Genomic DNA, 15490 nt, shown 5'->3' with positions numbered 1-15490 from the left:
AAGAAGAAGAAGAAGAAGAAGAAGAAGAAGAAGAAGAAGAAGAAGAAGAAGAAATTCACCACTTCGGGTCAGGATGTGACAAAATGGTGGCTTATCGATCAAGAGGGGATAACTGTATCACACCTTGCCAGCGCGCGCCGACGCCTGGCCTAACGACGGCCCGTGTGAGGACAGTGCCCCCTGCCTGACCACATCTCTTAATTCGATAATCTCCCTTGTCCGGGGCCCCAGCACGGATGGCACACGACACGTTATCAGAAATGACCACTGCACTACGCTCGACGCCGGTCGGTGGGCGGGTGTCCTGCTGGTTTGCTGATCGTAGGGGAAGTGAATGTTGGCTTTCGAGCGATAACTAAAATGTATTACTTTTTAAAGAGGTTGGGACCTACTAATGTATTTCTTTTCCATATGAAATAGAGGGTATTTTGTTTTGGGTTTTTTAGGGGGGGTGGGGGTGGGGGGAGGCTGTCAAAACGCAGTCCAAAAGTATTGATCCACTTTTCAGTGAGCGGCGCTAAGCCTGTTTTCAAACACACGTGCAATAGACCTCGCAATCTTTTTTTTTAATTGAAAAGTATCCGGAAAAAGGGAGAGGAAAATAATGGACCGCTTGTAGCTTTCCCCCAACCCACCAACATCTGTCTCACTACTGCTAAATGTAGAGGTACATTCTATAGGTTGAACTCGCTTCCGTGAAATCAATACTGGTAACTATACGTCTATCTTCCTGTTGGGCAAATCTGAGTGGGTACAAAAGTAGTAAGGTGGTTCGTAACGTCATTCATCGTAAAAACATTACATTTCAGAATTTTTGCTGTCCCAATGTCGGCCGCACATTACAGAATTTTTGCGGTCTCAAAGTCGGCCTGAGAAGTGTTCGCAAACATATACGTGAAACAAGATGCTTAAATTGAAGGTCCATACTGTTTTAATCTGGGCTTAATTTGTTGTACACACACAAGGGGGTATAGAAACGTAAGCGCCCTTGTTCTGTTTGCCTAGGCCCTCCAGCGAGTGAAAGCTTAGGAGAGCAATACCCAGCCCCTGTCCTTGAGAGCCATTGTGAGCGGGGGTCTCCAGGCCGGGGTTTAGCCGCACTGTCAATAGATGCTGCGCCCCAGAGGCCAGTTAGCAGCAATTGCCTCACAAGACCAGACCAAGGGGTTTGTGGACATTGTAATGATCCGGGGGGATCGTCTGGGACGTGGGGTAAGGTAATCTGTGTGCAGTTCAGGCCGGAGGTAGGGCACGGAGGATTCGATAGGGTGTTTTGGGAAGCGGGGGAACGGGGGTGGGAAGTGGGTGGGGTGGGTGAGGGAAATTGTGTCTTACTAGAGGTCTCGACGGTAAGGTTGTCGTTGGGGTGAGAGTTGTAGACAAGAGTTGAGGAGCTGATTTTTTTCTGTGTAGGAATTGCTGTGTCGATATGTATAATAATACATCCAGAAGAGACCCAGAAGGGGGGGGGGGAGAGGCAGAAATAAAGAGAAAAAAGAGACTGAGACACAGAGATAGAGCGGATACGAATGAAGTAGCAACCGCAGGTTAGTATTTTTTAAACAGATACGCCTCTTAGATTTTTCTTAACCAATATGCAAAGTCCTAAGTAAGAAGGGAACGTCACCCAACTTCATGCCACAATGTGTGGCATAACATGGACAATGTCCCATGGGCTAGGTTATGACTGTTTGACCTGACAAGTAGAAATATGTTTACCTTGACAACGGCAAAATGGTGCAACCCGACGACAGTAGAATGTCACGCCAGACAGCAAACACTCTAGTCTGATTTGTAGATCAGAAGTGAAGGTCATTTGCTTGAAATCTGTTGCACATCTGGACCTAGGACAGATCTGCAGACTTTGTTTTTCACATTTTGAAGTCACCTTGGAGTACGCCTAGAGCTCTTCAAATATTTCAGCCACCCATCTTCGGAATTTGAACGCCTCTGTAGCCTCAGACATTCATCATCTCACGCTACTCCATCATTTGAACTGAGTTTTTATGCTCTTCATTTCGTATTTACACCAAACTTCAGGCGGACATCAAACAGGTTAAAGATGGAAGGACTAGTGTCTAAAACATCGAGTGAGAAGACCTGCTTCTAATCCCTACAGTTTTGGACATGCGAAATTAATGAAAAACGCTCCTTGAACAAATAATATACTGTTTTTAATCTCAGCTCGCAATACATCTGGACACTTTAAGAACATGGGCAGAACGGAGGCATCGGAACATGCGTCATCGACTGTCTCAGTGTGCCAGTGAGAATTGACACACCATAACATAATGTAACGTGTGAACAATAGCCCAATTGCGATGTGCTATACAAATGCTATTCAATTATAGGGTATTATTGTTACAATTTTATGTCTTTCCCCTCATTTCTTTTGTTTCCGCTGAGATTTCATGCTACCTTTCTTGCCTTTATTTCTCTGCTCTGACCAAACAAAAAAAAAGAAAAAGTAAAAAGTAAAAACTGCATAACTCTAAAGTGTGCACTTTGTCTCCCTTTTTAAAGCCTTTCTACACTTTTTATTTTTTGTTTAAAATCTCATGTGAGATCCCCCATAGAGCCTGGCTTGGCTGGCGTGGACATCAGTGGTCTGAGGACTTGGCCCTGTAGCCTGAGGGCCCGAGTGATGGACAGGCCGGCTGAGCTGATTGACACTGAAAGGCTATTTGTCTGCTGCTTGGCACGACTTGGCCCTGGGCACTGGCCAAAGAGAGGGAGGGAGGGAGGCAGAGAGAGAGAGAGAGAGAACTAGAGAGCGAGAGAGAGATAGAGAGAGAGAGAGAGACAGAGCTAGAGAGAGAGAGAGAGAGAGAGAGAGAGAGAGAATGAGAGCTGGACAGTTCAGCGAATTCTGCCCATCAATCACTCTAATGTCTTTTTCTTGTGTGTATTTTTCACTTTCGTGAGTTTAGACTATTTACCCCCTATCTTAGAAATGTAGCTTTTTAAACGACTCCGCCATACATTACTAGTATCTCGAGGTTTTACCCACTAAAGGAAACATTTTGAGTCCAAAACGTCGATGTGCAGGGGAATAACAAGAATAATATCAAGAAACTAACATAACTACTACCCCCCCCCCCCCTCAACCCACACACATTTCTATCCCTCTTTAGTCTTGGTAGTACATCATATTCAGTGCACTCTCACTTTTTCTCTTTGGTCTGTTGTTGTTGTCCTATCATATTAATGCTGTTGAAAGTGCTGAGAATTAGTTGTAGTTTGTTACATTTTAAAAAATGTTAGAAAGACAATAACGTTCAGTCTTGGTCAAGAATAATTCACAACACCCAAACCTTTCGTTCTTACGAGTATATATGTTTTTTGGTTTGGGTTTTTGTTTTTTTCCCGATCCCCCGCCGCTAACGTAGCTCTCTCTCTCTGTACCTGCTACTAAAAGCATCCCACCGAAACCACAACTGTCGAAGTCATTGATGGGGACCGGACCTCTGACAGTGACGAGATGGACATCTCTGATGACCACGTCATCGCTGGCCACAGTTTGATGATGTTCTAATCGAGAAAGGACCAATAAATCAATCACGGTATTCTTCAGCGGCTTAGCCACGCTTGTCACAGAGTCCGCCATGACAGGCCCTGGTCTCTCCGGTGATTGACGCTCGAGTGGCTGGTAATCCCAGGTTATTGTTCACTGGTTTATCGCCCCTGGCGCTGCCCAAGACTTCAGTGATGACCGTTACTGCTGGTCACTCAAACGATTTCCTTCAGTTCAATATCCGTGCAAACGTCTTTAGTTTACTTTATTATCCAGAATGTTGAGCTGCCGTTTTCAACATCAGATAGACGCGAATCTTTGTAAAAGTGAATCGTACGCACAGGTGCTGTATTTACCAAGATCACCCTTAGGACAAACCAGTGAGCAAGATCTACGGTAGCCCCCTAAGTGAAGTATATATACTTTCTCTCACTCACTCTCTCTCCCTCTCTTCCTCTCTCTTTCTCTCTCTCTCTCTCTCTCTCTCTCTCTCTCTCTCTCTCTCTCTCTCTCTCTCTCTCTCTCTCTCTCTCTTTCTTAATCTCACTCTCTTTTCCTTTCTATCTCTCGACTGCTCTACCTATCTCTTTTTTTCGATCTCTTTCTCGGATCTCATTCTTTCTTGCTTCAATTTTCTATATTCTCAGCCTGTCCTTGGATTAGGTTCATCTAACAGCCGTTGCTTCTTTTTGCATTCCTTAGCTTCCTCGTGAAAAGAAGTATGTTTTCATTATCTCATCCCCATCTTAATGTGTCACAGAAATATGGCAGCTCAGGGCGAAGCCACCTATAAATATCTCATCTTTCATAAACACGTTTTAAACGCCTTCCTGCTCTGCCAAAACAACAGTCTTAAGGCTGACTCTAGCGGTCCAAAGCTGAAGGGAGAGGCAAGAATACCTGTCCTTGTTATACAGAAAAAAGGGTCGTATGATCTATTCCAGAGAGCTTTCAAAATATACCATATCTCACTTTTCAAGAAAAAAAGCTTTTAAAGTTTTGGGAAAGACGAGTTGAATTTGAGAGGCGCTACAGCAAGACTTGTTGACAGAAAGAGTTCAGTATGAGAGAAACCAAGGCGATGGCTATGGTCTCTTTGTTTTCACAAGCACATTTTTGTTCGTGTCGGATTGCGTAAACACATCATTATTCGCTCCCCGTGCCCGGGCAGACAATTGTCCCAATGGTGGTCTCGGAAGATGATCGCCTCACCTATAGGCATCATGTTCTTCTCTGTTGCTTTTACTTTCGCTTCGTATCCACGACGCACTGCGTGCATGTGTGCCTGCATGTGGGGTTGTTTGTATGTGTGTGTTTATGAGTTTGTGTGTGTATGTGTGTGTGTGTGTGTGTGTGTGTGTGTGTGTGTGTGTGTGTGTGTGTGTTAGGGTTTCTTGTTTTTTTTCGGCTGAGGGGTGGGGGAGGGAGGGACTGATGATGTCTGGCCTATTATTACGGCTTTTTACGGTGTACTTGTCATGGATTTCACTTGCTTCATCCTCTTCCTTTTCACTAGACTCCCTTCTCTTCTTACATTTCTTCCCTACCTTCTCTCATACTCTTTACTTGTTTCATACCCTCACACCCACCCCCGCACCTAACTATTGCCTTTTGTTCTGTTCTCCTCCCACCCTTCCTCTCTATCTTTCACATCTTTCTTCCGATTTAAAAAAACAATCCATGTTTTATACGAAAAAGTGAGAACCTAATCGAGTAATACTATCTGAAAAATATTTATTTATTTATTTATTTATTTATTTATTTATTTATTTATTTATTTATTTATGTATTCTGTAAATTCAATCAGCAGCAACCGCCAGATTGTAATCACTTTCTCTGGCCGGGTTTGAATGAATTGCCGGGTTAATTATCCCATTGCAAAAGTCATTGGCATCCCGGCTTGGGTGTTCGGTGGTGGGTAAACACTCCGAGAGATTTGGCGGGCCAGCCCTTTGTGCCAGCGAATCTGGGAGTTGTTTGCTCAAGCAGGATCCGTTCTCTCTTGCGAACAGGGGGACTCGGTGCCAAAACGGACCATTTCTTTGTCCTACGAGGTTTGTCGGACACAATTCAGGAAGGAACTGAGAGGGGAATTAGCGGAGTCAAGCGATTACCAACTGAAAAGACACTCCACTGCTAAACTGGCCGGTTTCTTCTGCTGTGTGTCTTGCCCGGGGGCCAGTGATTGGGTATTTATACAACAGTGGGTAGACCTGCTGGGACGTGATGGCGAGGCCAGCCAGGTTCGTTTAGCCGGGTGTCCAGATTTGGTTACATTACAAATTAGCATCTTTTGCCTTTCTCTGTGAGAGGGTGCCCGGGCTGTCTGTCACATGAGGCGGCAAGTTACAGACTCCAGAGCTCTTGTTTTCTTTTCTGTTGTTTGATCACGTGATGCGGTTTAGACTCAGTGGGTGTGTGGCCTTTGACTTCTCCGCTCTTTGGTGTTGGGTGGAGATTTGTCATTGAATGTCAAAGAGTTTGCCCATTTAATTTGCCTTTTAACGGATATCTCTTTAGTCAATTTGTTTGAATCGGTACGTGACGTTATTTGCGTTCGCCTCTGGTTGTTTTTATCTACGTGTTTGTTGTTTTTCTTTACGTTGATTCATAATCTCAAGTCTCCTTTCTGTAACATTGCTTTTGTTCATGAATGAAGATGGGTCATTGCTATAACAGATTACAGTGGGTAATTTTAAGGTATTTTCATTGACGCAATATCCTTTAGCTTCCCGCCGAATAGCACTTTCCAAAAGATGAACGTTACCATGGCAGTATGTCACATGACATTATTACTGTATGTTTCTGATGCTTGTGGGTGTTTATAGGTGCTTGCGGGCATTCTGTTGTCGTTTTCTCCTTCTGTCCTTTCGTCCTTGTCTCGCCTCTTTACTGTTTTGATACTCTCTCGGGTGAAACCTCTAACCTACGGCTCTCAAATGACCAATTTGTATTCCGAGTGTCGCGAAACTCTTACAAAACGAAACAAAACCAAACGAAACCAAAGGAAACCAAACCAAACCACACCAAACAAAAACCCAACCCAACCCAACCTGATGTGTGTTTTGACATCTGTTACCTGTGTGTTTCAGGTGATGGCCTGGACAACAGTGTGGGCTCTGGGGAAGGCACGGCGGACGAGGACGATGACCGGGGCTCCAAGAGGAATAAAAAGCGCGGCATTTTCCCCAAAGTGGCCACCAACATAATGAGGGCGTGGCTCTTTCAACATTTATCGGTAAGTCTTGTAACGCAAAACAGCTCGCTCTTTTGTTTCTTTTATGTTTTTGTATAATGTTATATGTTTACTTGTGCTGGGATAGTTTTTCCTCGGTTTTCGTTTTGGGGGTGGGGGGAGAGTGGTGGTTTTTTCCTTTTGGCGGGTGGGGGGGGGGCGCGTGGGCGGTTTTCCCTCCTGGGTTCGCTGGCGTGTGTGTGTGTGTGTGTGTGTGTGTGTGTGTGTGTGTGCGTGTGCGTGTGTGGGGGGGAAGATGTGAGAAGTGATTCTGCGTTGAGTAATAGAGGAAGAAAGAAAGGATGTGGGCGTGGGGGGGGGGGGGGCTTCTAAACACGTCAAATGATGTAGATGGGAAAAGAGGATAAATAGCTAGTTGGAGTATGGGAAAAATACGTTTTGGAAAGAATTGGGCAGAGGGTGACGGCCCGAGAAGTCAGCGCCACGCACGATTAGCCCTGCTTGTTATAAGGGAGGGAATGACAGGTTCCCCACCATCCCCTCTTCCAAGGCGACAATGATGATCTGGAGCACTAATACCCCGCTCCCGGCCGCCGCAGACTTCGGGCCTCTACCCAGGACGTTCAGAGCCCGGCTGGCTCGTGGGGACATCAGACGTGGGACTTAAAAAGCGCTCGGAGAGATAATGAGAAGTGGCTCTCGTGATTGACAGCCACCGTCTCGCGACTCGCGGCCGGGTGTTAGTTTTAGGGCTTTATCGCGCAGTGCTGGGCTCCGTCCGGGGACTCTGGCTTGACAGGCAGAAGCTGTCACGTGGTCCGGCAGATACCCAGGCCTGGAGACCTGAAGATCCCGTGCGTGATTGGACTTTGATATCTCCCTTCCCCCCCCCCTCCCCACCGCAGTCCCCGACCCTCTCACCCGGAAAGACCACGAGGAGGGGGAATGGGGGGGGGGGGGACTCTCAAGTGATCGGAGTAATGCTTAAGATAGGGCCTTAACTAGCTCCAGGTTTCGTGGGGGGCGGTTGGTTGGGTTGGGTTGTTTTTTTGTTGTTGTTTTTTTTTTGGTGTGTTTTTTTGGGGGGGTAGGGGTCCAGGGTGAATCTGTTGATTTGGAGGTCACCGGGTGAAATTCACGGCAAACCAAAAAGCAACAGGGATTGAGGAAAAGGCGACATTACCTCGTGGCCAACTTCTCTAAGTGCCCCTTTTCTCTTTCCAACATGGCTAACGCTTTGGTGAAAGAGAAACCATTGTGCCAAACTTGTCTTGGGCGTGTTTTTCTGATCCGAGTTACTGTTAGAGTCGACAGGCATGGGCCATTACCAGTGACCAATACAAGAGTGTAATGTGTGGCCGTGCTGTACCGCTGTCAGGACCTAGTTAAGACTATTCTGTCGCTAAAGAGAACGGGGAATTTTAAGACGACATGCGTGGCTGTATGAGCCTAGTGTACAATGTTTGCTTCCTGTCCCTCGGTCGATTTTTGGAAACAGTTTGGTACAGACTACATTTTCAAACATCTCACAACACTTTGAGTTTAATCCTCTCTAGTCCCGCTGCTCTGAGCGTAATACTCACGCACAGTTCTGCGATGCAACGGGAAGAAAGAAGACAGTTAGTCCACTCGTTAGAAAATGTCCCTCCTTTCTCTTTTGCTAAGACAATAAAGTAGAGCAAATGTAAAAACTCATCCAACGGCATTCTAAAGAAGACTTTTCTGCATAATTTAACTGCATGTTACCATCGTAAATAAGCCAATTTCTATCTTTCTATCTCTTTCTCTCCCTCTCTTTCTCCCAATGTCTCGCTCCCTCCCTCTCTCCTTCTCTCCCCTCAATATCTCTCTGCCCCTTCTCTCTCTCTCTCTCTCTCTCTCTCTCTCTCTCTCTCTCTCTCTCACTCGCTCCATCTCTCTCTCCTCGATGCACTCCGCCAAATAGCTTTGACCCGCGAACCCCACAGAGTTAATGTAATGGCTGCTCAGCTTCCTAGCTTTGATTGGACAACGCTGGCAAGTTTTATCTATTAATAGAAATTTGAAGATAAATACGATTTTGTGCTTTAGGCGTTTTACGGGTGCCAGACAAAAGGGTCACAAGCAAATTGGAGCAATTTGGACTCTCGGAATGGAGTTAATCTCGTTACAGCGGCCACTTCTTTTTTTCCAAAAACAGTTAGGCGCCGGGGTCAGAGTGGTGGCAGAGCCTGGTTGAGAACTGTAATCACCGCTGATGCAATTTCCAATACACTCCGAAGCCATCTCCTCAATGGGCGCTCAGTAATAATGTGCCAATTTCTCTAACCCCTTTGGCTCCGAAAAACGTTCCCAATAAACATGGCTGGAGGTTCCCTAGCTCGGAGCTCGGTTGGTAATCGCGTTTCCGGGAAAAGCAGAGCTTAATTTCCAAGAAGAGGTGTCCTGGTGGCCAGACATCGGGGACTTGGAGAATGCAATTTGGTAGAGTCGCTGTATGAAAGCTTCATTACATTATGAGAGGAAGAGAGAGAAAGAGAGAAATAGACAGAGCAAGACAGAGAGAGACAGAGAGACAATTTTCTGCGCATGTCACACCTCCTGGCCAACAATGTTAAACATTCTGAGATAACCAACTCCTTTCTTTTCTTTAAAACGTTTCTGTATTATTTTCCCTTCCCACTTTTGGCTTCTAACCTCCTGCCAGTTGTTTTTAACCTTCTTTGTTTTTCATCAGACATACACAAAAGAAATGCAAAAAAATGTCCTAAATCGGTGTTTACTTTACATTCTTGGGCAGGAGGTGCTGATGCGTCTTGTAAGTTTATGCACATATCTGTGTGGACGGATCTAGAAATGTTCTCACTGTTGCGAGTCCTTAAGTTGTGATCTGTCTCTTTAATGTCTTTCAAATTTCTTGTCATTCATATTTCTGGACGGCCCCCTTATCTTCAGTATTAGAACACGAACCATGTGATATAGGCTACGCATGAGTTCTATGAATCTTTCCGACCGGTTAAGATGAATGGTTTAGTATCTTGCTTTTTGTGTCATTATAGCCCTCTGAGATTATCCATTTACATTCAAGCATTTGGTGTTTTTTTTAAGACTTTCGTGTGCGCCTGAGAGCTGGATCACAAAACGTATTATCAACTTGAGTTTACCATATGTCCAGCGTGTATTTATCAGACTTTCGTATTGTGAGTCTCACGTCTTGATAATACTCGCATCAGACAGAAAGTAGACACTGAACCCATATATAACATCTGTTTTTCTAGTCATTTTATCCCTATTCAGAAGCGGCAGAGTAATTGCCAGAGTAATTGCTACAAATGAATCGTATTGAATTCCCGTTCCAATAATGACATCCTTCCTGAAATGGTTACTGAAAACAAAAGAAACTGTTTTCATCTGATACAACGTATTGAAGAGATGACTGAGCAATCTGTGACTCTCGGCAGCTAATCAAGTCTTGCTGAGTGGGTTTCTATCGTAGAAATAAATCACAATCAGGCGTATCATTGCGCTTACTTCTCAAAAGTATCACTGTTGGCCGTGTCGTGTCTGGCTCGGTGAATTGAAACCTTTCTCCTCTTGGACTATGTTACTATTTACGGTTAAGTAGAAGGGAACAAATAGTGTATTTGATGCTCTGCATCGAAAATGTGTGGATATTAAAAGTCCTTGAAGTATAAAAATCCATTCCCAGAGTTGAAGAAAACGTGTCAATGCACAAAGGACCTTCAAAATGAAGTTTAAACATGATCCGGTTGAATATCACAAAGCACTACAAAGCAGTGATTAATGTAGAAAAATAAAGCTGTAAAAGCCATAAAGTCTAGACTTAATATTTTGGTTTTGAAAAAAAAAAGGCACCAAAGATCAGTCTTCTCTATTTTGGTAGTCCGTTCTGTAGAACAGATCCCAAGGAAAGCACGATATGGTGCTGTTCGAGAGTACTGTCATAACTGTTGCCTAAATCCTGGGTGTAAAAATGTTCTCGTATTGTGCTCCGAAAAGCGATGATATCCCGGGCAATTACTGAGGCCAACATTTCGCGTGATTTGCGTGCGTCGTAGCGAGCGGGCCTGGTGCATGCGTGCGCCTTGATTACTTACATACCGGAAGTGCGAGAGTAGCTCCCCCTGGGAATGGGGAAGTTTGTTTCCGCAGAGCATGGGATGAGGACTTAAGGGCGTGACTTGGAACCAGGATGAGAGACACCGTGTGATGTGCAAAACAATTAGTCTCCGATCGCTGCAGAATGCCTAGTCATTGGGATATAGTACCCCCCCCCCCCCCTTGGACCCATATTTTGTACCCTCGTGGCTGCAAAGACTGGCAGAGATTGTAATGATGTGTGATGGTTCATTCCCACTCTGACCCAGTGTAGCCCAGAACGCATAGAAGGCCCATGTGTTAAGACATGGCTAAGAAGACCTTCTGATCCATAACCCCCCTCCCTCCCCTACCCTCCCATTCTTCTTGATGACAGAAGATCGGGCATAGTCATTTGTACTGCCTGAAATGTTTAGTGGAACAAGAAATTGAGCTGAAATTGCTGACACAGTACAGAAATGAGGAAATGCTGCTTTCAATAAATAGATCATAATCATGGAATGAGTAGAGGTGATTTTTCCCCTGGAGAATACTGAAGAACTGCGCGTGCAATGAGTAATTGTTTAAGTCACAACTCGTTTTTACGTAATTTACCGAGGGAATTTTTTGGGAGGAAGGGGGGGGGGTGAGCGCACAAAGCTGAGCTCACGGGAGCGTTCTCCAATATCTCATGAGCTAGACAGACGAAAGGAATAATACTCGGTAGACGGTTTTCCATGGTTTTGATTTTAGTCTCGGCTCAAATTTCAACGCAAACAAAGTTCTCGTCCTCCTGTCGCCATTCATGTCTTGCGATGTTGCAAAGTGAAATTCGCAGAGTGTGAAGAATGAAGGTAGTGCCGGGGATTGATTTCACGAGCTCCGCGCCGCCAGAGCGCCAGCACCGTGACGGGAAGCGGGGGCGAGGCAGAGAACGAAAAGCGGCCAACTCAGTTACTTTCTTGTCTTGTGAGAGAGGTCAAAGGTTGCACCTGGGGCTCAGGGAAAAACAATAAGCACTTATCATATCAGCACAGGCTCGGCACGCCATGCCAGCTACAAATAAATGTCAGCTTTTTTTTATTGTTTTAGTTTCGCATCAGCCACTAGGGGGCGCTTGGAATGAGCGGAAGAGATAAGGAGAACTCGGAATCTATTTCACGAAAAGTAGGCTTTTTCCCCACTGCTAGAGCGCCATTACTCCCTGCATCAACAACTGGTTGAATGAGGTCTCCCGCCAGCAGAAACGAAGGGGAATGAAAATGCCAAGATTTCTTTTCTAATAATCAAACATCGAGGAAAAGTAGGATGGCTGTAACAATTTTTTAGACGAAAAAATAGAAGGAAAAAAAGCCGCCCCAGCTCTCCGCTGCCAGTGCCGTGCCTCCGTAATGGCGTCTCCCTGAACGTTGCACAAGATTGAGGAAGACCGCCAACAGACAGCCGCATGATCATGTGGGAAGACCCTCCCCTGCTTAGCTCCCCTGTCAGACCCATGGATGTAATGGCGCTGTCAGGACGGATTCAGAGAGCTGGGGTGTACAAACCTAAGACGTGTCACCTTCCGAACAAGTCTCGTCCTGGACTGCCATCTTTGACGCGGTATCAACCGTGACTGTTCCGGGAAATTGAAAATCTGGGAAAAAAATAAGTCGATAACAAGATTATTCCGTAAGTTAAGGGGTTAATATTGCTGGTGACATGGCAGAACATTGACAAGGGCCAACACTTTAGGTTTCAGGAAGTCATCATCAACTAGCTATTCAACTCCCACTTTTTTCTTCCTAAGCACAATATGGGTTTTGACGCCTGGTTTGATCACGACTTAAACACACTTTCTCAAACACACGTACTCAACACACACAAACACGTACATGCACACATACACACTGACACACACACACATATACACACACATATATACACACACATACACATATATACACAAACACACACACACACACACACTCACACACACACACACACACACACACACACACACACACACACACACACACACACACACACACACACACATACATCTGCTCGAATACACGGACACGAATACATGCAGACAATCAGACCAAACTTTTTCGAAATTTGTCCTTCCACGAGCCCCACTAGGTATCTTCTTGACCATGCCCCCCCCACCCCCACCCCCCCCCCCCCCCACCCCACTCACCCCGGCCCCACTCCCGTTCCAACTTGTCTGTCACCAGAGCCCACACCTCTTGGGTACGAAGAGTTGGAAGAAATCTAAACAAACTTTGTGTAGCGTACTGGCGCTTGGGGCTTTTGTCTTCAGCACCTGTTCCCGATGAAGGAGGTGTCTTTGATACCCTTGTAGGCGGAGGATGGCAAAGACATATTTCCTCCGACCTGCCCCAGGGAAGAACTTTCTCGCTTACACGGGAACCGACTTACCCTGACAACAAGCCAACATTTTTGTTTCCAGCTATGAAGATTTGCGAAATCCTTCTTTCTCTCTGTGTCTGTTTCTCGGTCTCCCACCCCCGCCCTTTTTCTTCCTTCTGTGCTTGCTTTTTTACCCCTTTCCCAAAAAGAACCAGTCTGAGATAGGGCAAGGGAGGGTAAAAAAGGAAGGCCGATAACTCAGTTGGCCGGACCTGGGAAGGCCATCGCGGGAGACAACTGTGTACGTCTGATGAGACGGCCCGGCCAGCTTAGAGCGACGGCGGAGAGAAATGTTTTTGGGAAAAACTCTTAAAAGCCTTTTAGCCCGACCTTTGTGTCTTTAACTCAATCGGAGCAGAAATGCGAGCTATTTGTCGGCCATTTCAGTTCGTTTTCAAATGTCGCTTTGCATCAGCCGCCAGGAACATGTTGAAATAATATTTTCTAATCTACCACTACATCCCGAGTGAGCGATCTACGTTCAATATTATTACGCAGTACCAGTCTGATGTGGTCGGAGTTGCATCATAATAGAAAATAACATTAATGTTAATGCATAAACTAAATCTTTGGTAACTGCAACTTGCCCAACAGCAGCGTCAGCAAAGGCATAACTAAACACACAATGAACAGAAATAAAAATAGTAAGAGGGGTGAGGGAGACTGGAGAGGGGGTGGGGAGTGGGGAATTTTCTGCACGAGTCAGAAGCTCTTCTCAGTATGAATTAATTTTGCAAAGGCTCTATCCCAGCATTGTGCCTGATCGAAAAAAAATATTCGTCCGGTCATTAATAATACCCAGAGCTCCATACTTTCAGTATTATGCTTTAACAGAGGTGGCGGGGCAGACAGGCGCGACTCTCGACACTGCTGGCAAACTATGCAGAAAAAAAACTCCTAAAAAAAACCCACACTAGCATCAGGTTATTGCTATGGTAATAACTGTCTTCTCCACTCATCAGAATATGGCATACCAAATGACCATCATTGGCATTACCTCGCGCGACAAGCCCTCCACACGGAGAGGGTTCCAGGATCCTTTTAGTCTGGAATAAGAGTATGTGAGTCGCTTGGGCACTAAAACACTAATACTGGCCCTCCAAGGCCCTAAATAGGACAAGACATGCGAACGAATTGGGCAATATTTCTTTTGGTATGGCTCTTCTGCTAGGGATAAAAAGCTACATAAACAGTTGTTGTAGTCGCGATCTGGTGTGACCGGCTGATCCCCGCCACTGACTCCAGGATTACCCCGGAAGTAGTTCCTCCATTTCCCGGACCAGGCAGTCCCGGGGGGCGGGCGAGTGGTGCTACAATGCTCTTTAGTTTACTACCGCTCGCTGAGGCTGGCCCGTTTGGAGAGTCAGTACATTAGATCTATTTTATGTGGACCGCTACAGCGCCGCAAAGAGCGCTCTTGCTAAGAGGACTAATACATTTGTATGTCCATGATTATTTCTTTTGGTGGCAATTTATATTCTCAACAGAATGGCCGTGGATTATGTAGAGGAAAACAGCAGTCGGGAATTAAATGGGTGTTTGAGTAAGGGGAAAAATGACGGAATTTCTCAAGGGTCTCAGTTAGGGTATTAGAAAATAAAGCGGTATTGTAGCAAGTTTAGTGTGTGTGTTGTGTGTGTGTGGGGGGGGGGGTGTTTGTATATGTTCCTATAATTATATGAGTACTTATTATGTGTTTATGTCCGTGAATGAGTTTGCGTGTTCGTGTATACCATAAATGTATGCCTATGCGTTCGTGTATGGCTGCAGATTCGTGCGTGTTTATATGTATGAATTGTATCATAGTGTGTAGCAAAAGCTATTGTATAAAATCCAATGTACTTGAATACCGAATTCCCCCGTACTGAATACAATGGCTCCCACCTCAACTACACTGCATTAGAAGCCTTCGGCAAGAGCCCTCCCCCGGTGGATTTGCAGGATGTGACCAAATGAGGTCATTTGAATTCAGCGGAGCCCATTGATTTTGCATGATGCCACGATGACAGATGACCGACTTCCGGCCACTCTCGGCCCTTTCAAGTTGACCTTAGCCGGGGTCACCTCTGGTACCCGAGGTCTGGCGGGTCGGTCGAGACACAGAGTGGTGGTCTGGGGACGAGGAGGAAGGGGGAGGAGGAGAAAAAAGAGGAGGGGGAAGAGGAGGGCGATGTGTGGTCACCATCAGAGTGAGGTCGAATTGTTGGATGGGGGAGGAGGGAGAGAGAGAAAGTGAAAGAGAGAGGAAGAGGTCGAGGGGATATGAATGATAAAGGTGGCGGGAATAA

The 15490-nt window shown here is 45.6% G+C and overlaps 1 protein-coding gene across 1 annotated transcript in view; it reads left to right on the top strand.

Moving 5' to 3' along the window:
* Nucleotides 1-15490, top strand: part of LOC101859716 (homeobox protein Meis1) — a gene marked incomplete in the record, with an annotated part of 264050 nt that overhangs the window by 181172 nt on the left and 67388 nt on the right. Inside the window, 1 exon segment of the mRNA XM_013085078.2 lies at nucleotides 6607-6752. Coding sequence (XP_012940532.1) covers nucleotides 6607-6752 — 146 coding nt within the window.

This window comes from Aplysia californica, unplaced genomic scaffold, assembly GCF_000002075.1.
Source record: "Aplysia californica isolate F4 #8 unplaced genomic scaffold, AplCal3.0 scaffold00342, whole genome shotgun sequence".
Taxonomy (NCBI): Eukaryota; Metazoa; Mollusca; class Gastropoda; order Aplysiida; family Aplysiidae; genus Aplysia; species Aplysia californica.
The sequence above is the reverse complement of the archived record's forward strand: the minus strand, read 5'-3'. Positions and strand labels throughout refer to the sequence as shown.